This window comes from Apiospora aurea (genome assembly GCF_038362705.1).
Source record: "Apiospora aurea strain CBS 24483 chromosome Unknown utg000005l_segment0_segment0, whole genome shotgun sequence".
NCBI lineage: Eukaryota > Fungi > Ascomycota > Sordariomycetes > Amphisphaeriales > Apiosporaceae > Apiospora > Apiospora aurea.
Window position 1 is genome coordinate 6,033,529 of NW_027117392.1, and position 18,034 is coordinate 6,051,562.

Genomic DNA, 18,034 nt, shown 5'->3' on the forward strand with positions numbered 1-18,034 from the left:
CTATTTGCTCGCCTCAGAAGGGCGAGTCAGCAGCAAGACTCCCGAGGTTGGGACGAAGCGAAAGTTTGTGGCAAGCAAGAAGCACCCGAGCGCCGAAAAGAACTATTTGGAACAGTATATGTATATACCTCTCTAAGTAATATACATAAGTCGCTGTGAGGCTCAGACAGAAAAAGAAGGAGTGGCAGAAGTAAGAAGTGCCTTGTAGGCGGAAAGGCAGATCGATGGGGCAAAGGCCTGTGAGCAGTCGAAACGTATTATCTACGAGAAAATACAATTGTACAATATTTTTTGCCAGGCTCCCAGCTCCCAGCTCCCCAGCAAGACAGCAAGACAGCAAGACGGCATGCGAGTAAGGAAAAGGCATCCACCAGGGACCGACTTATCTGTCTGCATGGTATGTACTACATTGTACCCCTACCCCTACAACCCATACTACCCTTGGAGTCACCCTAGTCACCACCGACCAGAGGGTGTCATGGTTAGACATGTTCAGCCCAACGCCCAAGCTAATTCCCCATGGGTAGCGAATCATGGTGCGTACGGGCAGCTTGACCCCTGCCTGTGTGCATCCATCTGGCTAGTTGAGTAGTAGTCTATCCATCGTTACCATCCCGGTCGTGGGCGCGGACGAGGAGGGCTCTGAAGAATCGATATTTGATACGAGGCTGCGCCGGCAAATCACAATGGACGATCCCTCGTTTGACCGAAAACTGTATTGGATTGTGGGATTTGTTTTCTACGAATTCTGGACCTTTGCACGGCAGTGGTCATTCTGCTGCAGAGCCAGGAAAAGTCCAATATCCTACATACAGAGTGCCGAGGTGATGTGTCGTATCACTGAAAAGAAAGACCGAGACACCCAAGTATAAGGCACCCCGCGGGCCCGCGCTTGCAGTGGTACATGTACCTGTAGAGGCTGCCGATCCCGGCTAAGCGGCTCCCTGTGCAAGGTGCCCATCCTTGGGACTTTTTGGGGCCGGGCCCAGACCAGAATCCGGTCAGCTCGCAAGCCAGGCGCCAGGCCAGGACCCTGACTACTAAAAGTACTGCCCTGGCGGTGGACGGGAGCCAATTGAACAGACAACCTTACACTAACGCCGATCAAGAGCCTCGCAGTGCCAAGTCACCTACTAGGTTAATGTTATCCATCACGTAGGTTAGCATTCTATGTAGACGAGGCTGTACCTGCATTGCATAACTTGCCTACATCATATTGTATCTGCCGACACAACTACCAAGCAGCAATCGGAACGAATCCCGCAGAAACGGAATACGTCGAGTCATAGCAAGCTATCCGCCTAAGGAAAACGACGACGATCCAACGCTTGAACGAATATCCAACGAACAACGAAACGACGACCCACGATAGCAAGTGTATGGAGAGCCGCCCCGTTTGATTGACCGCGAGCAATGTGAATGCGACGAGGCCGGACTTGGAACACCCTTCTTCTTCTTCTTTTTCTTCTTCCTTAGCCCCCGGACGACGGCGAAAGTCGCCCAAACACTTGAACCATGCCGGTCCAAGTCTTTTCCTTCTACATCTTCGACCGACACAGTCAGTACCACCGCCGCCCTTCACCTACCCGCTGCCGTCATGCGGCCCTCCTCCTCCTCCTCCGTCCGGGCATCGTGAACTAACAGCCTCCTCCCAACAGCCGAGTGCATCTACTCCAAACTCTGGATCGCCCCTCCACCGCCGCGCCCCCCTCTCAACCCAACACACCACCAGCGACCACCTCCTAACCTCCCCCCGCCCTCCTCCTCCTCCGCGTCCCTGCACCCGCACCGCCAATCCGCGCCCGCGGGCCCCTGCCCACTTCCTCGTCCTCCAACTCGAACACCGGCCTCAGCGGCGGCGGCGCCTACCGCGACAGCCGCAGTGCCGCCACCCGCGCCAAGGACGACGCCAAGCTCATCTTCGGCACCGTCTTCAGCCTGCGCAACATGGTCCGCAAGCTCGGCGGCGACGACGACGCCTTCATCAGCTACCGCACCGCCCAGTACAAGCTGCACTACTACGAGACGCCCTCGAGCTTGCGCTTCGCCATGCTGACGGAGCCCGGCGCGCTGAGTATGCGCAACGTTCTGCACCAGATCTATATCAACCTCTGGGTCGAGTATGGTGAGTCCTGGCTGTTTTCTTACGGTTAGGGAAGAGGACGTGAGAGGTTCCAAGGGGAGGAAGCATGGGAATTCGATATTGGGGATGCCACACAGGGCCTGGGGAAGCCATATGGTGACGTCTATCGGTACGAGGGGGCTAACACAATCTGCAGTTGTCAAAAACCCCTTATCGCCAGTCGAGCATAAGAACGGCGACGGTGTGAGGAACGAGATGTTCGAGATGGGCTTGGATAAGTTCGTCAGGGGTTTGATGTGATTTGGGGGCAAAGGAACAAATACAAACCCGAATTCAGACGCGACGAGGGTGGACCGGCATCACTTAATAGGGGGGCTACAGATGCCGCCTCTGTATGATCACAAGCCTGAGAGTCCCTGTGCGACTTGGAGGAAGTCTAAGAGATATGACTAGCGGAAAGATCTACCACGATATATGATCCAAAGAGGCCTCATGTAGTGGTAATTATTGAGCGTCTCCGGTAGGGTCCCATTCCTCCAGTTCGGAACAAAGAGAGCTAGAGGCCTAGAGGCATGCCCAGGGCGCATCGATGGGGCTACGTGGATGTTAAGACCTGCAATCGCAGTACAATCGATTGTTGTGGTCTGGATAAAGGGAAGATGCATACATAAATAGTGGTGGTGTGTTTCTATAATATGCGCCGAGTCGCGACGCCCGGCCCCTTGCCTGTATTGTATTGATACATTGTAAGTGCCATCCTCGTTGCCATACAAGGCCTATGTTGACTCCCGCCGCCGCATAATGCACCGAACAAAAAAATCAATGTCATAAAAGGAACCCCGTTCAATCATCAGGACCACACCGTCTTGTCTTATCTGCCACCATACTCTATACAATGCTCCCCCATACATGGTCAGGTAGTCAAAATACAATTGGGGTTTCAAGGTTTAGATAAAATAGACAGACCACACCCCTTATTTCTGCTGCTGCGATGCCTTCTCCCACACGCTCTCAAACGAAATCTGCGAGGGTTCGGGCTCGACCAGAACCATACTCTCGCCCCCTGTCACCCCCCGTAGTCATCTGGCTACTCGGCTCGGGCGTCTTCTGTTGTGATTGTTGCGATTGGCTCGCAGCCAGCACATCCTCCCCCTCGTTCTGGATCTCGTTCTCCCAGTTGCTCGAGTAGACGACCGCCGCGAAGGCCTCGAGGTCGGGCACCTGCTCCATGGCCTGTAGGTACTCGTTGGGCATCATGCCGTGGCCGATGGCGTGGGCCTGGCGCGTCAGCACGGACAGGATCTTGGGAAGCAGGACCACCTTGGCCGAGTGTTCGGGGTCTTCGAGCTCGGGGATGGACGGGCTGAGGTGGGCGGGCAGCTCGAAGGCACCCGGTAGCAGCTTTTGCGTGTGCAGCATCGCGAATCCGGCATCCAGGGCCAGCGTCAGCACGTGCGAGAAGGCGGGCGACTCGATCAGGTCCGACGTCTCGTCCAGCAGGCGCCGCAGATTAGCGGCGGAGGAACCCGTTGTTTCGACACCTCCGGCTCCCTGAGTCTGGGTCTCCGCCGTTGCGCTCTCGCCGAGCACGCCCGACTCCCGGAGGACGTGGTCCTCCATGTCGCGCGGGGGCAGGACTATCGCCAGCCACTTGGTCCCCTTCTGCTCGCCCTTCTTCAGGTTGTCGCTGCCCCCTCAATCTTCTTGCGCACCTCCAACGTGAGCTGGGTGAACGTGTCGTAGCTCAACAGGTCCCGCGGGCTGAGGTGGCCGAAGACGTCGCGCACAGCCTCCTCGACCCGCCGGCCCAGCTCCTCCCAACCCTTGTTCAGCAGCCACCAGCTGAAGGTCAGGTACTTGCGGTTGATATCGAAGTCGCTGCCGTAGACCTGGTGCTCCGGGTCGTTCTCGTCATCGTTGTTTTCCAGGCTGATCGTGGACTGGGCGGTGCCCGTGGCGAGGGAGATGACGCTCGAGAGGTAGCTCCGGCGGCCCAGGAGGTTGAGCTGGACCCGGGTGAGCATCGTGAGGAGGGCGAGCGTGTATACTAGTGTGAAGGCGCGGGTGATGGCTGATACGTAAAGACACCCGAATGGTCAGCCACTGTCTCCTTCCAAATAGTGTACTTGTCTTTCAGTGCTTCACCGACTTACAGCTGATCGTCAAGTCGTCCCAAAGCTGTCGCTTCGTCCTCCGCGGCTTCGGCGCAGGGGCTTGTCCGCCGTCCTGGGCTCCTTCGCCGCCCGTCTGCGAAGACGGAGGCAGCGTCATCTGGCTGGCGTGTACGCCGCTCTCGCTCTGTACGCTCGCGCTCGCGACGCTCTTGCCCTCCTCGCCCTCGGTCAGGGTGGTGTCGGCTATGCTCGGCGGCGTCGCATTGGAATCGGCGCTGCGCGTGCTCTTGGCCGCGCTCTTCATCTGCTGGATCTCGAGCGTGATCTTCTCGGTGTTCATCGCCTCCAGGATGTTGGCCGTGGCGGTGGGCAGGAGGGCGAGGACGGTGAAAGTGCAGTCCTCCTGGTTCTGTTCGAATCGCCGGCGAAGACTATAAATACGCGAAACATAGATCTTTGGTCAGTTTCAAGGCAAGACAAAGGGTGCTTCTGGATGGACGGATGGATGGATGGCGGCCCAACGGGGGAGACGGCGTACTTTTCCTTGGCGATACGGTCGCTACTCATGCGCTCGCGCGCATCGTTGATTTTGTTGAGGACATATTGTGTGGCTAGATAACCAGCGCCGACGACGCCGACACCGACTGCGATGGGCGTCCTGTTGCGGCGAAACCACCGTCTCGTCGCGGAGAGCATCCTGATGTCGTAAGTGACCCAATACCAAGGACGGACATGCACAGGTTCAGGTTCCCAAGGAGCTACTGAAAAACCATGGGGGATTTGAAGAGAAAGAGAAAAACACGGAAACAAGAATTACAAAGTGGCTTGGGAAATGTGAGTGCGATTGAGTGATCAGAAGCTCTAGAGTGGGATTGGAGCTCTACACGTGTAAGCCATCATCGACCTTTATCGACGGTTTGCAGGTGATTAAAGCCCAGCCTTCTTCTTGGTTGGTCGTGATGAACTTATTAGGTATGAGCTCGTGCCTGCTGCTACCTGAGTCGCTGCAGCTAAAAGTTTAGGTACCTTTCTTCCCCCTAGGTACTTAACGTAGCATCCCCGGCTCGGTACTTGGGGGGCCGCCTTGTGCCTCGGCATGGGGGAAGTACGGGGGTAATCAAGCAGTTGGCTACCTATGTAAGACTGATTCTTCCCCGTGACAGCCACAACGAGGCTTGATTGTTTGACTGATCGCTGATAAGGAATAGATTCGATCGCAGGCTAGAGTGCATGCATGCATGTACTGATCATCGTCACCAGCCGCTGTAGGGCAGAAAAAGAGGCAAGGTTGTCTGGTGTAGGGGTCGCTGTAGGTACTTTATTACTTCTGCCCGTACGCAGGACTCTCACTCACTCACGCACAACCAGCGCGAAGCTCTCCCGCAGCTCCAGCTCCACATTGACGCAACCGGCGTTTGTGACCCCTCCAAAACGTAAGCTGCGCATATCGGATCTTCGCGATACGAGATACTGAAAGGAGGCGACAAGCGATCGCAATCATGTCCCTGGGCCAACAACTATAGAGACGTAGTCAACAATCCGCAATCCGCATCGCATATACCGAATACCACACTTCTCGACTCTTCCGTCCTTCCACGGCGACCGGGCTCTATGTGAGCGCAACACGGTATCGCGCGCATCCAATCCTCCATTATCGGGCCAGCGACAATGGACCCTCAGCAGAACCCCCAGGAGTTTATCCTCGACGCCTTCGTCGACCCCACGTCGGTCCGCGATGTTGTCGGAGGTATGTAGACCTGAGCATGTCCACAAATCGCTTCCTTTCCCCTTGCACCTGCATACTCCGGGTCCGGACGGAGAACAGCTACGGGGTGCTTACGGAGTGACGGAGCAAGCCGGTCGCGCCATCACCGCCCCGGGAGGTCAATGGACCGGTTGCATCTCTCCTATATGCCGCAGTATAGACAAGGCGTCATCACTAAGCGGTGAGCTAACCTTCGAATTCGCGTCCTCGCGCGAAACCACGCAGGCATCCTCCACACCATCTTCTTCCACCGCTTCTTCCCCTGCCTCGCCCCCGAGACGCGCGAGGTCCTCGGCCTCTCGCTCCCCTACGTCAACGACGCCGAGCTCGACACCATGATCGCCAAGCGCACCGGCGAGCTGCACCGCGAGGTCGTCCTCAACAACAACAGCTCCTCGCACAACAATAGCGGCGGCGGCGGTGGCGGTGGCGGCCGCGGCACCATCTCGGTCCAGTTCCTCGAGAAGAAGCGCCGCAAGACGTGGTACATGCGCCCCTCGGGCGACGAGGAGGTCTGCTGGGAGCGCTGGACGGTTAAGGTCACGGTCGCCGAGCCCAAGACGGAGACTGGTGGGTTTCCCTCCCTTCTTCCGCGTCTTCTTCCGCCTCCTCCTTTCGCCGGAGAGGGAGGCGCGGGATCTTACCTGCCCGAGCTCGCTCGGGAAGGTTGCATAACGTCTATATACTGACGACTTCACACAGAAAGGGCCAAGGTCCGCAACGCCATGGAAACCACCCTCCGCGGCACCGTCCTCAAAATCGTCGACATAGTCAACCAGTCCAAGGACCACATCCCGCCCATCACCACGACCGACGCGAACCCCTTCCCCTACCAGATCGTCGTGAACCAGAAGGAGGACAGCAGCGGCTGGGCCACTAGGATGGGCATTTACTAAGTGCCTGTTTTCCTTCCTTCTATCTTTTCAAAGGTCACAACTGCTCTACTCATTGGGTTCAGTCCAGGGGTTCGAACTGGCTGGCTGGGTGGGGTCTTGGTGATGAGTGAGTAGGTACATGGTAGACAGTAGCAGTAACTAATATTCCTGCTACATACTTTGCTTTCCGGCGCAACGTCCCGCCATTTCTCATTTTCATCGTTCGGCAAAGGCAAAGGCAAACGGCGGCATTTTGGGGTTTCTTCTCGGCGTTTGGTTTTGGAATTGGGTCTGCCGTTTGGCAATCTCGGGTACATAGATATGTTTTTTTTCTACGGCAAGGAACTGCCGGCTTGGGTTTTGTTTGAAACTACGCAAATAGCCAGGGTTAGGGTTGAACTGATCGATTGGTTGATACCCCTTACAGGGATGCCGAGCTACACATGAACAGCCATCTGGTGTTGATCTGCGTTGTATGTTTGACACCAAAATCGGATTGATGTTTGTAGATATACTCAGGATGAACCTCTGGGGTAAGGTAGAGCGACCCTGATGAGAAGCGACCGGCAAGTCCGTCTCGGTCTCCGCCTATCACACTCACTCAACTATAGGGCAGAAGAGCAAACTAAGGGATACGTTCACTTCACGTCACAAAGCATCGAAAGGGATATCAAGGTAAAGATCTCAAGAGTTCATATGCATTGAACTACATCAGTGTGTTGCTGTAAAAGCAAAAGCAAAATCTCAAAGGGAGATATCCGCCAACAACACCCCAAAAAAAACATCGATTCGCCATGCCGCAATGATTCATACCGAAAAAGTCCACAAACATACTCGTCTCTTCACATGCCGTTGTTGCAAGACTCCAACGCAGAAAAAGACCAAATCAACATGTTTCCCATACTCGTAATTCCATCTCTTGCCATTTCTCGCCTCGGAAATATCCCACACAGTTGCACATACACCGCTGCTCCCCAATGCTCTTTCATAGGATTACCGTTACCCAATAGGATTAAAGTAGGTAGGGTCCAGAGGTGATGGCTGAATTCCATCCAAACTCGCTCGCAAATAAAACAGGACCAAAAACAAAAGATTGTAAGCCAAATTTCGATCGACATGCAAGGCGTCGATATGTACCCAGGCCACGTAGCGTCATTATACTTGTAAAAACAGTGGACAAGAATGCCGTGAGGCGAGGAGTTTTGTCGCCAGTCTATATTAGTCTGCGTCTTTCGCAAAACGATGAGGGAGTGTCCATGGCATCTCCAAGACAGCAGACAAGATGTGTTGTAGTCGTTCATTCATTAATCGTCAGAAGTCCAAGGGTGGAGCAAGAGCGCTGGGCTCTGGAGAAGAGTGGTTGATTAGAAAGTCGTGGTGAAGCTCCTGCCAAGCCCGGGCTTTGAGGCCTTGGTTGGTGCGGCCGTGTTGCTCGAGCTGCCAATCTTCTCGAATCCTTGAAGGATGTCAAGTCCAGCGCAGTTCTCGTCATTCTCGTCGAAGAAGTTACTCGAACAGAAGTCGTCCATCGCGTTCCATCCGCCGGTGCTCTTGATGGGAGATTGCATGAACACCTTGCTTGGCGAGGACATTCCCTCGAACACCTTGCTTGGCGTCTCGTACGGGATAGCAGCTTGTTTGTGGAACTTCGGCGCAGCTGGCGTGACGTTCTTGGACACATTGCCGGTGATCTCGCCCAGAGCGCTGGCGGAAAGGGCCCGGTCCATGCGCAGTCTCTTAGAGACTGAGCGCTTGATGGGCGACCCAGCCTCTATAGCAGCGGGGAAGAATGAATCGAGGTTGCCATCCTGGAAGATGTCGAAGCTGGGTCCATCATGAACGAAGTCGCCGAAGTTGAAGAACGAGTCGTCGACGTGGAACGAAGGGCTTCCAGGTCCCAAGCCGTCCGTCAGGTTGTTGACACGTCGCAGAGGTGAGTTCAACATGCTGCTGACCTTGTCCCGGTGGAGCCTAAGGTTGGTGTTGGGAGATACCGAAGGCGGAGGCCGAGCTGGTGCCTTGATCTTGACAGCGGGAGTCAAAGGAGGAAGCATTTGGTTGGTCTCATGAGTCTGGCGGAGTGGGGATGAGGACGGGGGCACGAAGCCGTATGAACGGCTCTTACTCGGACTGTCATACGACGAAGCCCGGAGGCGAGCAATCTCTTCCTCGGCCCTTCCACGCTTGATACGGGGACGGTCCGCCTCGGAGGTGAGGTTCCGTGAACCTTGGTTCGGGCGCATAGCGGAGGACTCCAACGAGGAGATGTAGCCACTATCATCCATCGACCCCGTGGAGACATGCTTTCGGCTCGGGTGACCGCGAGGGCCGGACGAAGCACGGCCTCGAGACATGGGAGGCGGTGTATTGCTACGATGCTGTCGTGGAATCGGTGGTGAAGAGTGCATAGCAGCGGGCAGCGGCGAGTACAAGTTGCTCTCATCGCCAGCATCCTGCTCCTGTTGCTCGACTGGTTCCTCGGGGCTGTCCGACAGGGGGATTGTAGCATCCGACGAAACCTCGGCCGGTGCGGTGACAGGCCGGCTCGACGACTCAGGCAGCTGGTACGGCATCTGAGGTTGAGCCGGTAGCACAGGGGGCGGTAACGTGGGTAGCTCGTTTGACGACTGCAAGGGGGTCAACTCCGAACGGGCTGGCTCGAAGTTGGTCGACATGGACATGACGGGAACATTCTCGATGCTGGTCTGGGACTTGCGGGTTGGTTTCTCCTTCAAGAACAGGTGCTCCTTGCCAGGCTCAATCGACCAGTAGTTCCCCTTTCCCGGGTCATCCTTGGGCCTCTCCTGCTTGACAAAGGCCTTGTTCAGGCTCAGGTTATGCCGGATGCTGTTCTGCCAGCCGGCGTCGTTGGCGTTGTAGAAGGAATAGCTGTCCGATATCCACTTGTAGATCTGCGATAGGGTTAGGCGCCGAGTCGGGGCCCGTAAAATGGCCATGCCGATCAGTTGGGCATAGCTGTGTCCGGGTTTCTGGCCATCATCCGCGATGGGAGGAAATGAATCATGAGGCGGTAAGGACGGCTCGTCCGTGCGCGTCTTCTTCGCCGGTCTTGCCTCCTTTATCGGTGCAGCCTCGAGTAATGCGCGCTTGCCGGGAGCCTTCTGGTAGTAGTTGTCGAGGTTGAGATGAAACGGAGCGGAGGGTGGTGCCGGGTATAAGACCGGGTGAGCATTCTCCTTTCCGTAATTGAAGCTCGAATCCATCATCGGCCTTTGCGACGATGAAGTCTTGAACCTCGACATGGTTGGCGGCTTCTTCATCATCGAGTCGGTCATCTGTCCATTCGAACTTGGCGGTAATAAAGAGACCGGGTCCATCCTATTTGGGCCTTGCGATTTGAGCGGTGTGAGAGGCGACTGCATGCGTCCGTTGGCCTTGAAAGGCGAGTTTTGCTTTCCCATTCCATTCGAGGGAGGGTTAAAAAGCACGTTGGTGTTTGAGCTCCCCAAAGGCATGCGTGGTGAGGGGTGCTGGTGGTGTTGGTGTTGGTTGTGGTGGTGGTGGTGGTGGTCCATCATGGGCATGGGAGCACGGCTGATCGAGTCGTGCATTGATTGTTCAAAGAAGTCGTCCTGGTAAATCTGGAGCGGTTCCGCGCTGGCGGCGAAGCGCGTCGGGTTGGCCATGGCGGCCTTTGTCTCGTAAGGCGAGTGCTGGTTCGAGCGATGCTGGGTATGGATGTGATCTGGTGTATGATTGATGTGACGGTGATAGTAGATAACTGATAGCGAGGGTTAGTCAGTAGCCCGTTTGGAGCAGTGAAGATGCGGATGCCCTGGTAATGTATTCTCCCGTTCACGGAAGGTGCGATGGAACTTGAGAACCCACTCGACAGGCTGCATGACGGTGGGATATTTCGCGTGAAAAAGCGTGGGCCATCTACTCACCTTGGATCGGGCTCGCAGATTTAATTACCAGTGGAGCCTGGAAGCCAGGGTGACTGTGGCGCGATAGGTGTGGGTTGATGAGCCTCGATCAAAGTCTCAGAACTGGTGTAATAGTGCGGTTCGACGAAAAAGAAAGCTTTTCTACATCGAGATGCGGCTTGCGGAGAGAGAGAGAGAAAGGGAAGAGAGGCGATCAGGATGGAATTGTTGTTCGTCGAGAGCAATCAACGGGAGGAGCTTCCCCGGCTTCTTTCGTACAGTAGTAGCAGGTAGCCGCAGCAGTAGCTGGTGACAGAAGTATCCAACAAGGTACAGTAATGCACTGCATAAGCATACGACGGGCGAGCGGGTGAGCGGATATGCAAAAGAAGATGGGGAACGGATGCAGGATAAGGTGGAGGAGACGAAGGGAATAATACTCTGTCTGCCCAATGGTTCGGGTGTAGTAGGTAAAAGTACTGTACGTACGTACGATGGATGAAAGGGAAGAGAGGGGAAAGAAGAGAAGAGATGGAATGGTACAACGCTCTTCGTTTCGTGGAGTGGGAATGACCAGACCAAAAGCAGATAGATTGACGCCGGGCAAGTTCTATCTTGGGAACGAGAAAAGAGCAGCAGCAAGCGACCAGACCGGAGCAGATTGGAGGATGCGCGCGAGGACTTGAAGGAGAGCGCTTCAAGGTTCTCTCTTGTCTGCTCGTCTCGCGCAGGTCCAAGTTTCGGCAGAGGTGGGAGAGACTAGAGTGATAGGAACGGTAGTGCAGAACAGGAACGCCCAGCTGGTCGCAACCTTCGCAGGCAAGCCCAAGTGTGTGTCTAGTGTCTAGTGTCTGGTGCGACTAGTCCTGGTCCTGACCTAGCGCGGTGCAATATGGTGTGGTGAAGTTTGGTGTGTGAATTTCGGATGGGCTTTGCGTGCAGAATTGCGTGAGGGAGGTCCTGCAAACTGCACGGAGCGGAGAGGGCAGACGAATAGAGTGGGCAGCGCAGCCAGGCAGCAGCAGGGGGTGGTCAAGGGCGGCCCAAAAATGGCCCAGCAGTCAGCCAGTCCCAACGAGGCCTTGCGCTAGCCAGCTCAGCGGTCGATCCACCGGGGCAGCAGGATGGATGGTGTGGGACAAGTGAGAGGCCGTTGTGTAAAAGGATTGGACGGCATCACCGGGGGTTGATACCCATCCAGACCAGGGGTAAGTTGATATCACACAGGGAAGAGCGTGCGGCAGGGCAGACAGGGAGTAGACAGGCAGTCGACAGGCGTGACAGCCAGGCAGACAGGCAGACAGGCCAGACAGGCCAGACAGACAGCGGATGCGAGCTCTATCTCAATTCGTCCTGCTCCCCTCTTTCTCGATGGATGTCTCAGAGTTGCATACGAGTGAAGGTGCAGCTGGTGGAGGGTGCGGGTACCCTTGCTGCTTGTCTGAAGTCTCGCCTTTCTTTTCCTTCTCGAGGATCAATGGTGCAATGGTGAAAACGGGCCACATAAAGGCTTTTTCTCCTCCCTCTGGTCTAGCGATGCAATTCCCACTTTATTTCATGGATAGAAGGGCGAGCTATGGGATTCCAGAAGGAAGCACAGCCTAACCTACCCGGCGCGCAAAGGGATGAGAAGTCTAAAAGCTACAGAACCAAACGGTCTACCGAAGTACCATTATTTCGTTTGCTATCAGCTCTCCCTGGCCGTGAAGTTTGTAAGTTAAGTCGCAGTGGTACGGCCGGCTGACCTCCGCCCCCAAACGTCCGAGCGAGCAGCATCCGTCGTTACAGACGAACGAGTTGGAAATCGTCTGGTCCTCGCCTGATATCATCGAGCTTGCGGCGCTGCAGTGACTGTCCAATGCCCATCGCTCTCTTGTGAACCTGACGGTGTTTAACATTAATGAACATCGGCGGAACGATTGGACGAGGCCGCAGCTCGGATGAAGCAGGTCTTAGAAAAACGCGGCCCAGCTGGGACGCGTGGCGCGTTTCGCGTTGTTTATGGTTCAGCTCGCGTCGGGCCAATAGGATAGCCACCTCTGACCGGATTATCACAGGTAGTGCCGTCTTGGCAGATTCGACAATTGCTAGCAGTACCTGGATTCTGCCCGTTCGTCTGCCCGTTTGGCGACTATCAGGTAGTACTTTTTCCCTCTCTCTCTCTCTCTCTCTCTCTCTCTCTCTCTCTGGCTCTTGCACACGATAACATGTGGCGCCAGTGTCTGTGCTACCCTACCGTCCCAGCTTGGCCCAGCTAAGGTTGGTCTGGTCTGGAGGAGGGCATGTTCCGATGTACTACGTACCCTACCAACAGCTCTGGACCCTCCCCATCATCCCATCCCATCCCATCCCGTAATCCGTAATCCCATACAAAGCAACAAACCGTCTGATTAACCTAGAACATGATTGCCCGCCCCGACACACGGCTGCCGATCTCGATCTGAACCAATCCCATCTCTCGTAGAACAATGTGACGACCAGGCATCCCGACCGTCCTCCCGCCCCCATTGGCTGCTACTGGCCTCTGCACTCTCAATGCCCTTTTTTTTATTTTGGCTTCATTGTCAATGCAGATTGATGTCGGCCTTGTATCACCCAGCAGCCTAGCTCGGAAGCAGCTGTCTGGTTAACAGCTCAAACATGCCCCCCTCGTTTTGGAAGAGTTGGGCCCTTTCACGAACTCTTCTAGCGTATGGAGAAATTGATCGCCAATGCCGGGCATGACATCACCGGCGAGAGCTAGGCCAGGAACGTGTGATCGCCCGGTTTTCCTTCTTGGAACCGACGGGCCTGGCATGATTCTTTTTTAGAGTTCTAAAGCCAGCAACCGTCGAGACCGTTTTGTTCGCTACTACCGTAGTGGACTATGGCTTCCTTCCCTCGTATGCGCAGTGCCGCCAACCCAGCAGGATAATGGAGCTACTAGCCAATGTCATCTATGCATTGCTTCTTACCGGTTTCTTTTTTCCCCTTCTTGTGCGACTAACTTTCGCCCGGCTTACACTTGCGCACTCGGCCAAGCAGCCCCCGAGGCTTTTTTTTTCCTTGTCTCCTTTCCGAGATAGCCCCCAAACGGAGATTTGCCTACTATCTATCTGAATGCCTCGCACGCCTAGTCTGGCGGCCTTCGCGAGGTCAATTCGTCTGCCCCCAAGGACGCCCGCCGGTCTTGGTAAGCAGAGCTCCAAAGCTTATATGAGATATTCCTTTTGATATCGTCTAGCTTTCAATGCGCTTGGGGGTTGCCAACGCATCGTGACTGTTCTTGATCTCAGCCCATTGGCCGACATGGGCTTGTAAGACTGGACCTGTTGTCAAGGTTGGTGCGAAGTCTGGTAAATAGTAATAGGTTGTTGGCAGTGGTAGGCCGGAACCTGCTTCCCTGGTCCTGGATGCACACTTGTCCCCATCCAGGATGTAACGTTGGTGGCATTGCCTCTTTTGGCCAAATGGAATGGGCGCTCTGTCCATATCTCTCTATCTTGCTGTCTATCTGAATATCTGCTGGCTCTCTCTGGGGAACGGACGGAACGGACGAGCTCGTTACCCAAACCTGAATTCGGCCGACTTGCACAGCACAGATATGTGGTTTTGCTGGTGCGATGCCTCTCAGACCACAAGGGCATATTGAAGGGGTCCTGCCAGGCTTTGACGTCCATTTCCCACGCGCCGGCTACCGCGCATCCTTACCCCCATATGCATGCATTTTAAAGCCAAAGAGGGAAGTTCGCTCGCTCGTGTCTGCTGTCAGACTCGAGTGGCAGCAGCAGCAGCAGTCATCTTCAACCCACGGCCCCCTTGTCCCCTAAGATCACCCTTAGACTCAGGTCTTGCTGGCAAATCACTTGGCCGATTGTGCACTTTTGGAGTTCAGAAATCGTCCGGGATGTCTGGCGATTCGTCAATCCTTTTCGGTCCGTTCTCTGGCATCCCAGCTCTGGGTCAGACAGACAGCCAGACCGACAGCTGGACAGGCCGCAGGCGAAGGGAATTCGAACCTTCGAACGAACCGCCGGTCCGTGAGCTGGCGCAGAATCTCGGGTTCGTCTCATTACTTCGCCATTTTGTTTTTGCCCATCCGCTTCCAGACAGCTTCTTTTGCTTTTTTAGAGTTCGTTTCCTGCTCACGGACGTCATCCAGTGTTTCAGGAGCTCCTGCGAACAACCAGCGGTCGTTGGGCTGCATTTGCTGCAAGCTGCAACAGTTGGCTAATTCGCTAACTGGCATCTTGCATGTTTGCCATATGACATGGCACCACGACGACAAGTCATTTTCAATTCAATTCTCCTGCCCTGGTCCCAAAGCTCCTCCGGACTCAGTAAGCATACTACTATCTCCTACTATATACCCCCACTTTGACACTTGGCGAAAGTTCCATGGTATATTGCATCTCGGCGGCCTATATCACGCTGCCTTGGCCGGGCGCATATTAGCTGTTCTTTCCCCATTACTTGGTTTAATTCTTACTTTGCGGGTTCATGCCCATGGAGCCCGCCCTCGCCGCAAGCGCAGCGACACGAGGGAAGAATTCATATGGCAAGCCCGCAGAGAGACTGGCCGATGAGGCGGCAGAGTTTCTCGTCGAGAAAGTGTTTCGGTCCTCGTGGGAAAATGGGTGGCCACCCCTTTTTTGAGTTGTTCCTGGCGCCAGCGTCTGACTAGCTTTAGGTAGCTGTGAGGTGAGATATGCATCCTGGTTGATCCTCGGTATCGCGGCAGGGCCAGCAGCATCGCATCTTATTAGTCGATTACCCCGCAATGGCGATGGAGACCCGGCTGTTATATACATTGTTAGGTGCGCTAGACGTGCCACAACCTTGGTGAATACGAGAAACCGATGATTGTCTTCATGCCTGTGGCTTCAAGACTGAGTTGAGGCAGGCTGGAACTGACTAAACAGTCTTTTTTTTAATGACCTGTCGAATGATTTCAGATATTATCACCCGCAGGTGAAACCGACTTGACTTTACTTGCGACATGGAGAGAAAGATCCGCGATCGTTTGCCGCCTGGCTAGGTATGCAAGGCGGGTAGATATGTATGTACGAAACTCACTGGTGGTGACGTTCCCGCGCATGCATAAAGGACAGATTGACTCAGGCTGTCATCGTTTCACCCGGCTTTTGGATGTCGGAATTGGTTGGTGCAGACTGCTCCGACTACAAACTTCAATCGTGCTTGGCAGTGCAGCAGTAGGTGTACCCTCCAACTTCTTATCTCCGTGTAAGTCGGCTTAGTCAGATGCAACTTGGAACCTACCTGCTAGGCTACTCGGACCGTATTGTACCAGAGTGCCATTTTATTTAAATCCCATACCGAAGAACAAACCTTGGGCCAGCGATTCTAGTCGAAACGTAGCGAGGAAGGCAGTATCCTGCTCCTCATCTGGCCCATCTTCGCCAAATGAATATCGTATGGGATGTGCCAGGAGAGGGACGAACCCTTAAAAGACGACCGGGCAAGTTTGGCGTCAGAAGAGGCGACTCCCGATCAATCTCATGGAGCATGGCCCGGCGGGCTTCTCCGGTAAATCATAATGGGGGGGGATGGGGCCTCCCTCCCGTGGCAGGCTGGGGGATGTGCAATGATCGAAGGTCGATCTTTTTCGGAGTTAAGGAAACACCATTATTCAGCAAACTCGAGCAACTTTGGGAGAGGAATATAACTTCACGTCAGAGCCCCCATAAGACCCGTACTTGGCGTTTGCGGCGAATGTTATAGAGGGAGAGAGATGTATAGCTTCATCGGAGTTAAGCTGACAGCATGGACAGCGTCGTGGGACCAATAGGGGGCGGAGATAGTTATATGTCAGCCATCGTAGCTTGAGAGAATGAATCTTGAAGGGCAGAACAAATCAGATATACCTTGGCGTTTAAATAAATTCGGTCATACACAGAGAAGTCTGCGCTGCGCATCCCTCATCATCGTAGTCTCCAGCAAGTAAGAATGCCCACCAACTCCATCCTCGTCATCGGCGCAGGCGAGCTCGGCACCGCCGTGCTCAAAGGCCTCGCCAAGCACCCAGACTTCGCCTCCTCCTCGGACACCACCCTCTCCGTCATGATCCGCGCCTCGAGCATCGACGGCAACGGCGGCGCCGATCCCGCCAAGCAGCGCCACAACGCCTACCTCCGCGACACCCTCGGCGTCTCCGGCTTCGTCCCCGGCGACATCGGCCACGACAGCGCCGAGGACCTCGCGGCCACGTTCCGGCCCTTCGACACCATCATCTGCTGCGCCGGGTTCGGCGACGCGTTCCCCGCGGGCACGCAGCTGAAGACCTCGCGGGCCGTGCTGCTTGCTGCGGCTAGTGACAACAACAATGGTCACGGGAAACCGAAGCGGTTCCTGCCGTGGCAGTGGGGCATGGACTACGACGCCATCGGGTCCGGGAGCGCGCAGGATCTGTTCGACGAGCAGCTGCAGGTGCGGGCGCTGCTACGGGAGGAGCAATCCAACAAGATGGTGGACTGGGTCATCGTCTCGACGGGCCTGTCCATGAGCTTCCTCTTCCGCGCCGACTTCGGCGTCGTCGACCTGCCCAACCGGACGGTGCGGTGTCTCGGCAGCTGGGACACGGAGATCAGCATCACCACGCCGCGGGACATCGGCGTCATGGCGGCCGAGATCGCGCTGCGGCCGGGTCCGATCTCGAATCAGGCCGTTTATGTCGCGGGCGATACGGTCTCGTACGGACGGGTCGCGGAGTTGGTTGAGGAGCGCTTCGGTGGTTCTGGTGGCAAGTTCACGAGGGAGACGTGGGATCGCGATTTCCTCAAGCAGGAGCTTGCTAAGAGCCCGAGCGATGTCATGCTCAAGTATCGTAACTGCTTTGCTGAGGGGCGGGGCGTGGCATTCGATTTGGCGGATACGGTGAACAGGCAGCGTGGGATAGTCTTGCAGGATGTGCAGAGCTACTTGAAGGAAATGGAGATGTAAGTATTTTGTTAGGTCCAGTAGTGCGAATGGGTGATAGTAAGACGAAAGCATTGTCTCGACAACCCAAGTCCACCCCCTTTCCAAATATAGTCCGAGTCTATGTTCTGATTACAGCCATGGGAAGAGAGAATGAAGTATCGAGGCAGCGTACTACAATGTCGACGATGGTTCGATACTATTCCTGGTCTGCGTTCTCTACGTTTTGGTTTGGCCAAAGATCTCCCACCAAGATCTTAGACACATCTACTCAGGGTTCCTGATTCGTGGTTGCGACTGCAGATTCTGGACCTTCGTGTGCATCTCCTGAGCTCTCTCCTATTTCTTGTTTGCGTCGGTAAGCAATGCAGTGCTAGAAGATCATATAAGGCCGG

General features: G+C 55.2%; 5 protein-coding genes across 5 annotated transcripts; 3 read left to right on the forward strand and 2 right to left on the reverse strand.

Annotated features, from left to right (window-relative positions):
- Nucleotides 1-1,515: 1,515 nt before the first annotated feature.
- PG986_008367 (uncharacterized protein) lies at nucleotides 1,516-2,481 on the forward strand (the record flags this gene model as incomplete). The annotated part of the gene is made up of 4 exons (XM_066844589.1): nucleotides 1,516-1,562; nucleotides 1,854-2,125; nucleotides 2,280-2,361; nucleotides 2,421-2,481. 4 exons carry the CDS (start codon nucleotides 1,516-1,518, stop codon nucleotides 2,479-2,481), a joined length of 462 nt encoding a protein of 153 aa, XP_066700701.1.
- A 576-nt stretch (nucleotides 2,482-3,057) lies between these two features.
- PG986_008368 (Peroxin-3) lies at nucleotides 3,058-4,893 on the reverse strand (the record flags this gene model as incomplete). Its single annotated transcript, XM_066844590.1, has 5 exons — nucleotides 3,058-3,146; nucleotides 3,175-3,754; nucleotides 3,796-4,154; nucleotides 4,237-4,628; nucleotides 4,736-4,893. 5 exons carry the CDS (start codon nucleotides 4,891-4,893, stop codon nucleotides 3,058-3,060), a joined length of 1,578 nt encoding a protein of 525 aa, XP_066700702.1.
- A 972-nt stretch (nucleotides 4,894-5,865) lies between these two features.
- Nucleotides 5,866-6,858, forward strand: PG986_008369 (uncharacterized protein; the record flags this gene model as incomplete). The annotated part of the gene is made up of 3 exons (XM_066844591.1): nucleotides 5,866-5,944; nucleotides 6,188-6,532; nucleotides 6,665-6,858. 3 exons carry the CDS (start codon nucleotides 5,866-5,868, stop codon nucleotides 6,856-6,858), a joined length of 618 nt encoding a protein of 205 aa, XP_066700703.1.
- A 1,343-nt stretch (nucleotides 6,859-8,201) lies between these two features.
- On the reverse strand, nucleotides 8,202-10,484 carry PG986_008370 (forkhead box protein l2; the record flags this gene model as incomplete). The annotated part of the gene is made up of 1 exon (XM_066844592.1): nucleotides 8,202-10,484. One exon carries the CDS (start codon nucleotides 10,482-10,484, stop codon nucleotides 8,202-8,204), a length of 2,283 nt encoding a protein of 760 aa, XP_066700704.1.
- Nucleotides 10,485-16,670: 6,186 nt separating this feature from the next.
- Nucleotides 16,671-17,663, forward strand: PG986_008371 (uncharacterized protein; the record flags this gene model as incomplete). Its single annotated transcript, XM_066844593.1, has 1 exon — nucleotides 16,671-17,663. The coding sequence occupies one exon, from the start codon at nucleotides 16,671-16,673 to the stop codon at nucleotides 17,661-17,663; it is 993 nt and encodes a 330-aa protein (XP_066700705.1).
- Nucleotides 17,664-18,034: the final 371 nt, after the last annotated feature.